Here is a 14,200-nt window from a genome sequence, read left to right on the forward strand (position 1 = left end):
ACGCAAACACACACCCAACTCACTTGATGAAACAATGGTATTAATGTAAACACACACCCTCAATTATGTTTGGTATTAAATTCTGAGGTCAAGTATTTTCAAATGTTTTATGATATATATAATAAAAAATCAGTGTAAGACACCATGGATTTTTTAGAACTTTGGGTTAAATAACCATTCCCATCTTTTGAAGGTTTCGTGTGCTTTGCTCATTCAAAATGAGTAAATCTGATGTGTGACAGACTTTGATCAAATGAGTCACCACCTTTTACAACTTCTACTATCACCACAGTGGCTTTTTGCTGCCCTCTTGTGACGGAAGTGTATAATTAATTCAATGTTTTTTTGTGCTTGAGTTACATTCAAGAAGGGATGAGAGAAGAAAATGATGAGAAATGTTTCATTGTATCTTCAGCAACAAAATATAATCAAACAAAGAGTCTGTGTGTGTGTTGCAAAAAAATGTGTAATAGAATTGGGTGATAAAGGACCTTTTTCTACTTCTTTCTTGACTGCATTTGGATTGTCTGAACCCTTCTGACAGCATTTATGTTGGACTGAACACTTTTTCACCACCACATTTAACAATAACTGATACATGTCGACTCCCAACCATAACAGAGGTTATAATTCTGACCTTACTTCTAAAGCAAAGTTTCAAAGGATAGGTTGACAATTGATATGTCTTAAAACTATAGTCAGATGCCCAAATAAATATTGAAACAGGTAACATTCATAATGCACTTCCATTGTAAGTGCATTATGAATGAATTTCTTGATGGTCAGTATGAAAAGAAGGAATGATTACAGTAAGAAAAGCATGTCTTAATGTTCATTTGGGCACCTGATTATCATTCACCGCCTTGAAAAATTGTGAACTTATCCTTTAACCATCACAACCCGCCTCTCTAATCTTAAGGCCACTATGATCTTTCTCAATCAATCATCTTTTATTTAAATAGCACCAAATCACAACAAAAGTAATCTCCAGGCACTTTTCACATAGAGCAGGTCTAGACTGTACTCTGTAATTTTACTTACAGAGATCCAACATTCCCCCATGAGCAAGCACTTGGCGACAGCAGCAAGGAAAAACTCTTCTCTTTAACGGGAAGAAACCTCAACCAGAACCAGGCTGTAGGTGGGCGGCCATCTGCCTTGACCGGTTAGTGTAAAATTGTGCGTACTTTTATCTCTTCAGGCCTATAAAAATAAACAATCTGAGAAGTAAAGTCACTCTTTTTCTGAACTGCTGAGAGCTCATGTCCACTGTAATGCCATAAACTCTGATGAGGGTCACACATTAAAAAGGTTAGGAACAAGTGGAGCTTGTTTCAGTTTGGCACATGTTTCATACACTCCAATCACACATGCCGACTGCCTATTTTTCACAATAGGTGGTCCAATTAAACCTTCAGTCAAAACACAACAACTCTGCATCCTGGTTGCTACATTGATGCCTGCTTTAAATAAAAATGTTTTCTCCACCTCTGCAGCACCCCATGTATTAACATTCAACAGTGTGTGTTCATTAATTGTTGTGTATCTCAGGCTCTGAAAGGGGGGTTTGAGAGCTCTGAGTCCACTCAGATTTGCCCTAGAGCATCACATGAGCAGAGTCACACTGCCAAACCAAAATATATATTGCTGTGACACATGGTTAAAACCTTGATATGAATGGCCCAACACACTATGTGATGTGTTTCATGTTTTTGTAGTATATTGTCATAGTTTGTGTAAAATATTCTAAGATAATTTGTTTCTTTTTTTTCATAGACTAGTAATCATACTAGTCTCATCATCTCTTTCTGAAAATGTCACTGCAGAAGAGGAAAAATGGAATAAATTGAGATGAGCTGCACAAACGTGAACATCTCATTTCCATGATGCTCATAATACAGGACCCTCATTTCCAGACAACATTAGGCAGATCACATAGATGTCTTTGTTTATGCCCCTACATTATGATCAGCTGCAGCCATTTTTAAAGGCTCGTGGAATCTGATAACAACTCCAGCAACAATAGTGTTGCTCTCACTCATATTGTTCAAGTGCAGGAATACAATAGTAGCCCAGGGACATTATTTGCATATTGTCAAGGGGTGTGTGAATAGGGCTTGGGAGAATGAGAAATTATATCAACCACAAAGAAAAGCAATGGTCTGTGACCAAATGCTCGATCTCCTATGCATATGTTATCTCACTTTGAGGGTTTTTTTGTTGTCATATAAATGCAAATGGAAGACTGGTATGCAGGATATAATGTGCAATTATGGTTCACATAAGAGTTTTACTGGATCTAATCCACTTTAATGCTCTGTAAAGTATGTTGTGCAGCGGACAGTGTCATACACATTCTTCAGAGCTGTATTATTTTTTGGATATAATTGATTTAATACAGCATGTAATCAGTAATGGTCATGGCTCATCATCATCTTGGTTCATCGCCAAAATGAAAATGTGATGAAGACATTCATTTGCTGGAATTCTGATAGATTCTGATAGATTTAATGATAGTTTTAGTTTTGCTCATTAAAAGAAGTCTGTTAAATGACACCGCTTCCTTCAATGGTACAATACAGAAGTGAAAATGCTTGCGATTAAGCCATTTCTCCACTGGGTGGCACACCATAATAAGGTTGGGGTTTTTTTTTCTAACATACATTCAAAATTCCACATTTTACAAGATAATTTATCAGCAAAGTCAGCAAACTATAAAGCAGAGACAGATTTGTGGTCACTGAAACATTTTAATGGTTGCAAAAAGTTTCGAGGAGACAACATAACTGAAGACAGCATTGTTTAAATCCCTGGATCAGCTGGGAAAGCCTGGTCAGGAAAAGTGGATGTGAAAGAGGATGATGATGCATACAAGCTAAAAAAAAACCTTAAAATCACGGAAATCAGCAATATGGAGTCACTATAACTGTGGCAGAAATCCAAAAGTCTCCCACTGTTGGCTGTGATCAATTTGGGATGCAAAGTGAACAAGTCAGTGTTTGATAAATAAATAATAATTATATACATTTTTTAAATCTAAATGTTAAAACAAGTTTTGTTACCTGGAGGCATCAGTACAGTTTCCCAATTTACTCTGCTCCAACCCCTTCATCACACCTCCACCCTCAAAGAGCTCCACCTCCACTGTATTTCTCTCAGTTCTTCTTTCTTTTCTTCTGTTTGCTTGCCACACAACTACATTTTCACAAACATACACACACACACACACACACACACACACACACACACACACACACACACACACACACACACACACACACACACACACACACACACACACACACACACACACACACACACGTCATATACAAAGATTTTAGTTCCCACTCTCATCACACCAATACACTGACCACAGTGATTTCATACCTCACACTTAACACAAGCCCTACTTTTTGATACCATTCAGTCTCTGCAATGTCTAATTTGGTCAGTGTATGCTCTGTTGTATTTCTCTCTGTTTATTCTCCTGTTGCATTTCATCATGTTATGGCTAACCAATCATGGGGAAAAGAAAATGTATTTGTGATGTAATGTAAATCACACGCTGAGCTGCACTTATTTAAACTGCTGCCAATGCAATGAATCCATATGACTGTAAGCAAAGACATTAAGTCTGAACTTCTGGACATCTCTTGTATTTCAGTGACACCTGTTCAAGTGATGATGATCGTGATGACTGTGCTGAGAGATCAAGTGTCTTTTACTTAAGTAAATCTTGATATCACTGGTGAAAAGAAGTGGTGATGTATAGACGGGAATTCAAATATCATATTTCAGCTGCTTCAGGCTGCTGGTACAGAGGCCAAAGTGTGCTCTTGCATGAATGTTTTATTTTTTTCACATCTTCTTGCACGAATCAATAAGAGGAAAATAAGAAAATCCTAAGCAGGATTCATGAAGCATGAGCTGATAGCCAAATACGTTCTTACCCACCTGAGTATGTTGATGAATTGCATTTTATCTTAAATTGGATGAGTGTGCCAGGCAATTGGCAATTAGCCTAAGGAAACACCTCAATAAACCTATATAAGAGCAGCAGACTTCAGTGCTGTGTACAAGCCACAAACCAACAAGCCACTGCACTTTGACAAAAAAAAAGAAAAGAAAGGGAAAAAAAGGAAATCAAACTTTACTTAATGAAGTTTCATTAAGAAAAAAAAAAGTTATTTTCAATTGTTAACAGTGGGGTCACCAGTCCAGAAAAGTCCTAAGCAGATCACCAGTACAATGAATGCTGCATGCGCAGAAGAAGGAACTTTTGGTGAAATAAAAAAAAAAAAAAAGGTTTGATCTGAAAATGGACAACAGAAGACAAGCTTTTGCTGCCAAGCATAGGCTACTATTACAACCACAGGAGGGGGCCAGGAAACTGTCAAAACAACAGACATGGATGAGCGCTTTGGGGACATCGTTGGAGAGGTTTCCCTATCAGTCTGATATTCCACTGAACAGTGACCTACCACAGTCAGGAAACATCCCGTCAGCACCAGACAACAGGATCAACTAGATCTGAAGACAATGGTTAGCATTGATCCAAATGTTAATCTTCAAAAGGGAATGTAATTGATTCCACATTAAATGTATTTAAAAAAAACACTTGGATTTTGCCTAATCTATAGCCTACCATATGCCCATTATTGTTTGAAATTACATGCCCATTTTAAATCATTGGTATGTGAATAAATGAAATGAAACATATGTATTAACGGTCTTTATGTTGTTTTTCAGATGCATCTGGTTCCAGTGCGCCATTCATCATCAAGACGATCCATCCGAGCAAAGATCATCTTGGTGTCAATCCTACAAAATCAAGAGAAGATATTCAAGATTTTCAGCATATGTCATCAACTTGTTTTCTTTTTTTAAATGCTAATGACTCGTTGCATGCTTGAGGCCTATTGAGTCTCCAATGTTTATCAGGTTTCAACATCTCAGGTGAATCATCATCTTTGACACAGTAAATCATATCACAGTGTCATCAAAGCTACAGTGCATGGATTTTGAACATGAAATATCTAAAATGGTTCACTTCTTACCTTACAGGAAGAACTCAAGTCTGTGATGTTAAGGGGTTATACCAGAACTCACTATATTACATGTGGGTTATATGAATTATATGCCAGTGGCTGTGAAATGCAACCTCTTGTATGCTGATGAGTCTGTCAGTGAGAACATTAATGAGTTATAAATCGTAAGAGAGTGGCTCATAGATTACAAGCTTTCAGTACATTTGGGTGAAACTGAGTCAATCCTGTTTGGAAGTAATAAGAAGCTGTCAAGATCAAACAAGTTGAAAGTCTGTTGTGATGACACAAATGTCTCATATTTAGGAATAATATCGAAACAGTCACTCTCCTGTGAATGTATTGCTGATAAAATATTATCCGAGTGCACCAGCAAACTCAAGTTCCTGTTTCACACGATGAGGCTTTCCGACTTTTCTATTAAGAAACTTTTTGCTAAATTAAGGCTCATCTGCAGATAATGCAAAGTAATATTGTTTGGTATTTCTTAAATGCATTTCCCCAATCTCATGATAGTAGTGATGAACTCAGAGTGGGAAGGACTTCTGCCGGTAGGTGTTCAGAGCAGGAAAAACAGAAGCTGCTTCATATGTACAATATTATCAGTGGGTATGCTCCCCAATACTTTTCAAATAACAATGGTCTATACTCATAACTATAATACCAGGGCCAGTGTGCGTTCATGTAAATTGTGTGTGAGTGAATAACATACACTGGTGCCATGTTGTAGAGCAATCTTCCATTACACATGCAATATTTAAAAATGAGAGGAGAGGAAGTCAGATTAAGACTTATTTATGGAACATGGTCACAGACTTATAATTAGATCTGCAATTATATTGTTACTTTCTCTATCAAATTGACCATGTATTTTGATGTGGGCGTTATTATTTTCCATTTCCTTTTCCATTTTCTTTAGCTTACTCCTTATCCTCTAGGGGGTGGAGGGGGAGCTGGAGCCAATCTTGGCTGACATTGGGCGAGAAGCGGGGGTACGCCTCGGACAGATTGCCATTTAATCACAGGGCTAACACATAGTGTAGAGGCAGACAACCATTCACACCTACAGGCGGTTTAGAGTCACACGCAAGCACGGGGAGAACATGCAGACCCCTCTCGCTGTGAGGTGACAGCGCTAACCATGTTTATTATTTCTTATTTCTTAAATTTGGATGACGTGTTTTTGGATTTCATCATTGTATTGTTTAGTTTTTTATATTGAATGCCTTGTGTTTCTTTGTCTTTTAACACCATGTTGGAAATAAGTGCCTTCACTTTAACATGTTATCCCTTGGATGTTTGTTTCTGTATCTGTAATATATAAATAAATCGTAGCGTAACATCATGTCTCAAGTCAATTTAGTGCAAGTGCTCTGATGGAGCATGTGTTGTTAACTGATACCAAATGCTCTGCGCTACACACCATCTCAAACTGAATGACCTCAACTCAATATCCTGTCAGCTATCAATGAGATTATGCAGGCATGCTAACAACAGGAAATTTGCTCTCACAGGGATTGACCAACAGCCATTTATGGTGACTCATGACTCAGAGGTAAGTCATGACAGTGGTGCCTCAGACCGCACTGTAAGACAAGCTTTTATTTTATAGTCAGTCATAGTGGGAACACTGCGTTATCACTGAGCTTGTCATTTCACACGATGAGTCACAGCTCCAGTGGGGATCAGCAAGAGATAAACTTTTCACTGCAGTAAAGATTACAGCCAGTATGGCTATATAAGGAAAGAGAGTCAACCTACCTGTGCTGTGACTCGTGTTTGTATTTGATTCACTAATGTGAGCTCACATAGTACCAGGGAGAAGTCGTGTATAAGCAGAGTCACACAGTGCTGATGAGCAACAAACATATGACTCTGTTGTGCCAGTCTGTTACTACACTGGCCCATTTCCCTCTGAGGGTTGCAGCACTAGCAGGGGGGGCAGTTTTCCAGCTTTTCTTGAAAAACTAAACTAAACTTTACCCCTGTTACTGAGTCAGTAGCAGAGTCACAGCAATTATTATGAACACTACGGTCAGGGTATTTTTATGGGAATATGGGTGTTTTAGAAACCGGAAAGAATTTACATTTTAACAGTTTAGACAAATTACACCAAGTAGTATATTATTCAACTAGTTTTAGACTCAATACTGTAAATTTGACTACTTTTAGGACAACAAAAAAGACAAAGGGAACTGTATATCCCCTTCAGAGTTGGAGACAGCTTTGAAACAACATTTTGGATGAAAGTAAAATGTGCAGATTATATAACTGAACAATTAAAATGCAAAAGATTTAAAAGATTCTTAAATCCTGACTATCTGGACACGTTTTTTTTATTCTTCAGTCTTCTGCTGTTTCACTTTCAGTCAGCAATTTCCTTTAGTTTTTTTTAAGCTGTTTGGTTCGTATACAAATAACAATGAATCACTTGTTGGTAAGTTTAAGAGTTACTAAGTCAAAGGATGTCTCATACACTTATCCAATCACTTTCAATCAGCAGTTTACTTTCCAGAGTACTAACAAACTGAAAAGTTGGAAGAATTATTTGGCTTTGCTTTGTTTGTGAACTCTACTGTGTCATTCTCAGTTTTTCCTTTTACACAATATTAATTTGCTGCCAATAGTAAGTATATGCAGACTTTATAGACTTACTTTATATAAGTATGATAAAGTATATACTTATATATTCATTAATCATATCAATCAAGACATGTTTAAAATATCTTAACTTATTACATGCATGGTTTAATCTGGCATGTTTTTCCCTGCATACTGCTTCAAACCAAGTGGACCGCAACAGTGTATTTGCATTTTTCAGTATCAGTTTACTTTGTATATCCACGTAGATTAAGTATGTTTATTGTGTAGTTGCTGCATCCGGATTCCAACTGCTTGTATGTGTCAAAATATTTGGCCGATAAAGTTGATGCTGATTCGGAATAAAATAATACTACACTATGTTGTTTTTTGAGTTAAACAAAAGGGTCTCGTCCTCACCAAAATGTAAAATGAAAGCTTTGAACTTGCTGTCCCTCCTAAATTGATTTAAAGGAGGCCTTTTAATAGAAGAAGTAACAGCTCCATCCAGTTTATTGATATTACGCAGGCCTATGTCTTAAAGTGTGATCAGCTAATAAACAAACAAAATGGTGATTTTTCATTTATAAGTAAGTAAACTGTAGGTCTTACTTTGTGTGCATTATAAGAAGATCAATCAGCAGTTTTTACTTTTACCAGATATGTATGGGAATATTGTTTTCCCTTGTAATTAAACTGCCTCCAAAACAAAAAAAGGTAAGATTATCGAAAAAAGATCTTATGTCTAAAGCGTCATGCATATGGTATGTAATTTAACAATGGTTGACTTTATATGTGTTTACATTACATGCAGTCTGCCACTAAGGAGTTTGTTGAGTGACAAGCAATTACACTGAGAGGAAAAATAGCTGTCTTCCTGTTATTCATAGCACAGCGAGTTGTGCAACAGCCTAACGTTTCAAAAGATTTGTCACAGAGGACTTGTGAACCGTGAATTGTTTCCTCTGTTCAAGTGGATGTAAACAATGGTCGCATAAAAAAACACACTTAGAGAGAGGGGCATTTTTTATATCAATGTAAAAAAGGGGTGTTTGTGGAGGGAGAGTAAACAAAAGTGAAAGAGAGAAGAGGGAAGACAAAGTGGTATCTATAGAGCACTGAAGTGAAAAGGGAGGGGCCGGCTGCATGTGGAAGGGTTGGTGTTTAGTGTGAGTATGAGTGTGTGCGTGTTTGTGTGTGTGTGTGTAGGTATGACTTAAACGACTTTTAGGGACACAAACCAAATTTAACACCAGTTGAGTAGGGATGGCTTGACCAATTGGGGACAAAAGCCATGTCCTCACTTGGTAAAACACTGATTTTTGGGTCAGTGGTTAAGTTTAGGGTTAGGGTTAGGCAAATAGTGGTTATGGTCAGGGTTAGTGTAAGTCTCCAGGAAATGAATGTAAGTCTATGTAAATACCCCAAAAGTGACAGTGGTAAGACTGTGTGTGTGTGTGTGTGTGTGTGTGTGTGTGTGTGTGTGTGTGTGTGTGTGTGTGTGTGTGTGGGTGGGTGTGTAGGAAGGTTATGATGTTGAGCCTCCGGTACACCATGTGCTACTAGTTGCTGGAGGAGCTGTCAGTAGCTGTTGAGTGATTGATGGCTTTCTCAGGGAGAAAACACAGTGTCATGTTATTGCCAAGGAGATCTGTGAAAACACTTTTATATGGTTCTCAACACTTCTCGCTCTGCGCTGAGCTCGATACACTCAACGACATAACTGAAATAACACCCACTGGTATCTCACTGGTGTCTCACAGGTGTTGGTCAAGCAAACACACAAACGAACACATGCAGGCAATCACAATCACAGCGCAGATTAAAGAGGATTTAGACATTTATTGAGCTTGTCTTTATTAAGCCTTGTGAAGAGATTTTTTAAATCTTGCTAGATGAGTAGATGAGGGAAATCAATGATAACCCCACGGACGTATTTATGAGTGTGTATTTTCTTTACAACCTTATATTGTACATTATTTAAATACCAGTGGTAAACTGTAACTAAGTTTGTTTATCTACTTACAGTACTGTTCTTGAAGTACAAGAGTACATACATACATACATATGATCATCATATAAAATATGACACGTTGTTGTACATTGAACTACTGAAATATATATAAAATAATTAACATAAGCTCCACTGTATCTACATTAAAATGCTGTTTACACATTTATGGTAATTATCGGTAAAAAATAATCCTACAGTGTAATAACTGCTCCTACTACTGCATAATGAGTATGTTTACTTTGATACTTTATGTACATTTTGCAAAAAACAAGTACAAAAAAACAAAAAACTTTTTTTACTAGAGCAACATTTTGCAGGACAAACACATTTAAAATAAAAGAAATAATAAAATTGTACTAAGTTCACAAAATGTTGGTCCTCCTCTGTGTCCTTATCACACTTATCCAGAGACCCATAATCTCTATTCTCTCTGACCCCTCTCCACTTGGATAGCAGCTGACATCACACACACCCACACACACCCACCCAAACACACACACACACACACTGGACCTAGTCCCCTGAGGTCGAATCCAGCACAATGTCATTATCATCCATCGGATTGTACGTGGTCACTGCCTATTCAGTCTTGCTGACGTGCCTTTTGTGCTCAGTAATTCTTCTCACAGAAGGCCCCCCTCCGTATTCCCCCGTCCACTCTGTCCTGCCCCCCGTCTACTGTGGCCCATCTGTAATCCCATCCCCCATCCTGCACCCCCATATCCGCCCTGTCTCGCCCTACACTTCTCCAAAACAAACCAGCTGTCTTGGACGGTCGTGTCCCCGGGGGCGTAAACAGGTGCCGAGAGGGCCGCAGGGCCTCAGCATGTGACACATGGCAGCACGCTCCTCCAGCCTTCTCCTCCAACCTGCCAACACACCAGAGAGAGAGAGCTTGGTGTGTTTTACAGCTGTAGACTTGATTGTTACCACAGACAAGGAGATGTTGAAAGCTAATAGCACAAAAACCACTGCAAATAAAACTTTGTCATTTGTCAAACCATCCATGCACTGAGAATGCTTGTGATAGTACTTGTTAAAAAAACATATATTTAATAATTTCCTAATGTAGTAAATTAAGAATCATTGTATTATGAGATTTATTTAACAACATTACTATGCAGTTTGAATGTCTTTATTAAAGATCTTTTGATAGTAATGATGAACGCCTTTAGCAGGTCTAAAAATATACATTGCTGTGTAACCAAAATAGATAAAAGGAAAGTGGTCTTTGCTGCTGAGGCTAAAGCCAGCTGTATTTTTAGCACAAACTACACACTGTGCACAGAGGGGGACTGCTGGACGCAGGTCAATGTGCCTCTACACACATTCCAAAATGGTAACCACAGGTCGATGCTACTATTCTCGTATGATTGTGAACTGTCAATGGAGGCACTGATTAAAGGTTTGTACTTGTTAAAAACAGAAAGATATGGGGATGAGAAAAGGGACAGTGCTCTTTTGAAAAAAAAAAGAGAGTGGAAGGTGGTTTGCATTTAGGTTTTAAACATCTTTAAATAGGACTGAATCACACAATTCAGCCCAATGGATGATAAGTACCTAACTGTACTTTTCAAGGCCAATCCGTACGCATTATGCTTCCACTTCTTCTGTGTATTACTTGGAAAGTTCATGACTTGCCATTGCAAGCCATTGTGCTGCAAGAAACGCAGCAAGTGCACCAGCTTCTTTGTGCAGAGCATTCACATGTTTTACAACTCTGTCAAGCACTTGCAAATAAGGGACCTGAGTTTGGAAACTGTCCTTGAATGCAATAAAGTCTTTCTTTTGAAGCCGGAGAACAAAGGCAGCTTCACACCCTAAACTGTTCGACTATCACTCTCTCGCTCTCTGTGGAGAGCTCAGCTGTGCTACACACTCTATTGTACATCTGGTACTTTGACTCTTTGACACTGCGTGTGTGTGGGGTGTGTGCGTGTTTGTGGACTAGTGAGTGTGGGAGGGGGGAGGGTGTACGTGTGTGCATATGCGTGTGCATATATGTCTGGCATTGCACATCAAAATGCCATCTTGTTGAGCAGGTGTCCTATGCTCGTACCTCTTACAAGCTGAGGCAAGTCAGTGGCTCAGCTTTATTTTATTGCAAGATTTTATATCACCTTCCATATTATAGCAGCTCCTAAGTTATTTAACCATGTGCAAACAAACAACCCAAATAATAGTTACTGGAAAGCTTTTAGCTGGAGACACTGAACCCATAAGTATTTGTCCAATAAACAAACATAAGCTTGTAACCTAATGCAATAGCAGTTGCGTGAATGCACTCAGACAATTAAGAATCTGTGGATATCCAAGAATAAAATGGAAAAGTGAGGGGAAAAATCAGTATATTTTCGTTTAAAGTTAAAAAACTTAAATTCTATTACCCTGTGGAGACAAATTAGGAGGTAAGAACATCATGGCCCTTTGTGGACTGTAATTATGTTACGTAAATAAACTGAAACAGATGGATGCTTTTATTTGGGTACATTTAAAGGCGATTTACAAAGAATAAATGAAACATTGATGTTTCTGGAAATTTAGTTTTCCCCTCAGTTTAAGCCTACATGTGTATTTTTTTTTTTAGATAGCAGGCCATATTTTTTAGGTTCCACTAAAAAAATCAACACCAGGAGAACAAATACTTCATTAAATGAAACATTTGAGATGCTTGTTGGCACTTATATGTTTTGCTAAGTGTTGCATAACTAAATCAAGTGATCAGTGTGTGATTGTGACAGCTTATTTAGGCACAGCAGCATGCACTCACTTTTTTCCCTTTTAATCAGCGAGGGGTTGTGCAATATTAAGGCTGCAAATTTGGCCAGCATCGCACATTGGCCTTTCACGACTCTGCTGTGCAGTCTGAAGTCTGAATGGAGACTCTCAGCAGCAGCTCCTGCATTTGCATTTGATGCAGACTTCAGTCGGCGGATCCAGGCAGCAGCGCGGATGACTCTGAACTTAACAAAAAACTTTGCTGATCGAAGGGTTACAGCATCCGGAGAGAAACGGCAATAAAGTAACACGACTTTGCTGTTAGATCACAGTTTGAGTTAGATACATAGTTTGGAGTGACGCGTGTAATGGTTTTATGTAAAAATAACTGCGGTTTGAAGAAGTGTAGACGGGACTAGCTGTCTCGGCGGAGTTGTACTAATTTCACTACCGGTGCACAGTTCAACGCTGAGCTCGATCCAGGCACACAGTGCGCTAAAACTGCAGCGTTCAACTCCGGGATGCTACTGTGTCACTTTAATAAACAACTACTATTTCTTTTTTTCGCTAAACTAAACCTGTTCGCCATCATTTCTAGTTGGGTCGTGTGAAGAGCAGCTGTTCTTGTTGGGTTTATTTTTTGTTTATATTTTTCTGGCCCAAGCGTCGGACTTCTCGACACAGTGGAAGGACTTTACTGAACTCAGAAAGATGTCAATTCTGCCTTTCACTCCCCCCATTGTCAAAAGACTTCTGGGCTGGAAAAAGGGAGAGCAGAACGGCCAGGAGGAGAAATGGTGTGAAAAAGCGGTGAAAAGTCTGGTGAAGAAGCTGAAGAAGACGGGACAACTGGACGAGCTGGAGAAAGCCATCACCACCCAGAATATCAACACCAAATGCATCACCATACCGAGGTGAGCACAGCCGGAGCGCTTTGTTGATGTTGACCGTGGCTATGGCTGAGATGGACTGATGTTTATTTTTATGCATACGTTTAATTACACATTTATTGCACTAAACCAAACCCTCATACACATCCCAGTGTTTGCTAAGTGTAGCATGCACACCAAATACTCATTTAAGGCATCCTTACTTGACCCTGAAGTTGTCATTTCCACTTCCTACCTCCCGTCAATATCTCAAACTCTTGCTTTCCTTTACGTTCATAAAACAGCAGTACGGTGGCTAAGGTAAGTTAATGCTTGTCGAGCTAACATAAGTCCACAAGGAAAGCTAGCAAATCATTGCTCAGATATGTGCTCAGCGAGCTGCCATGCCATCATATGTGCGCTTAACTTAAAGTGACCCGACTCTGTGAAAGTATTTCAGTCGTTTCTTGCCGTCAGACTGACATATAACTGAAGTCATTTCGCTGAATATGGGATATACTCTGTGCATTGACTAGCCAGCAGCACACATGCAATGCAAAAGCACAAATGGAGTCCAAGTTATATAACTTGGCCTTAATCTGGGACGCTTTGCAGCGCTGTGCGTAGGCGAGCCTTTGGAGCTGGCCTCTCTCTCTCTCTCTCTCTCTCTCTCTCTCTCTCTCTCTCTCTCTCTCTCTCTCTCTGCTTTCAATGCTGTGTGAAGGCATGTGTCTATCAACACATCGTTTAGAGCCAATAATCAGCACTGGCACTCGACATTAAATTACATCACGTAGTTAAATAGTTTTAATTCTGTTCTGAGCAGTCACTGTCCTGCCTTGGTGAAAGGTTGTGAAAGGTAAAAAAAAAAAAAAAACCCTGCTGAGGTGTTTGTAAACACTGGTCATGTCTGTCAAAGGACTGATCAACTCATCTCAAGTCATATAAATGTGTGTATCAAATATGTGTGTAGT

The 14,200-nt window shown here is 38.9% G+C and overlaps 1 protein-coding gene across 1 annotated transcript in view; it reads left to right on the plus strand.

Annotated features, from left to right (window-relative positions):
- Nucleotides 1-12,573: 12,573 nt before the first annotated feature.
- Nucleotides 12,574-14,200, plus strand: part of LOC133985300 (mothers against decapentaplegic homolog 3) — a 32,646-nt gene continuing 31,019 nt past the window's right edge. The window contains exon 1 of the mRNA XM_062424897.1: nt 12,574-13,271. Within this exon, the coding sequence (XP_062280881.1) occupies nt 13,069-13,271 (203 nt within the window). The 5' untranslated portion in view covers nt 12,574-13,068. The remainder of the gene's footprint in view (nt 13,272-14,200) is intronic.

The sequence above is a fragment of the Scomber scombrus genome, chromosome 1, assembly GCF_963691925.1.
Source record: "Scomber scombrus chromosome 1, fScoSco1.1, whole genome shotgun sequence".
Classification (NCBI taxonomy): Eukaryota; Metazoa; Chordata; class Actinopteri; order Scombriformes; family Scombridae; genus Scomber; species Scomber scombrus.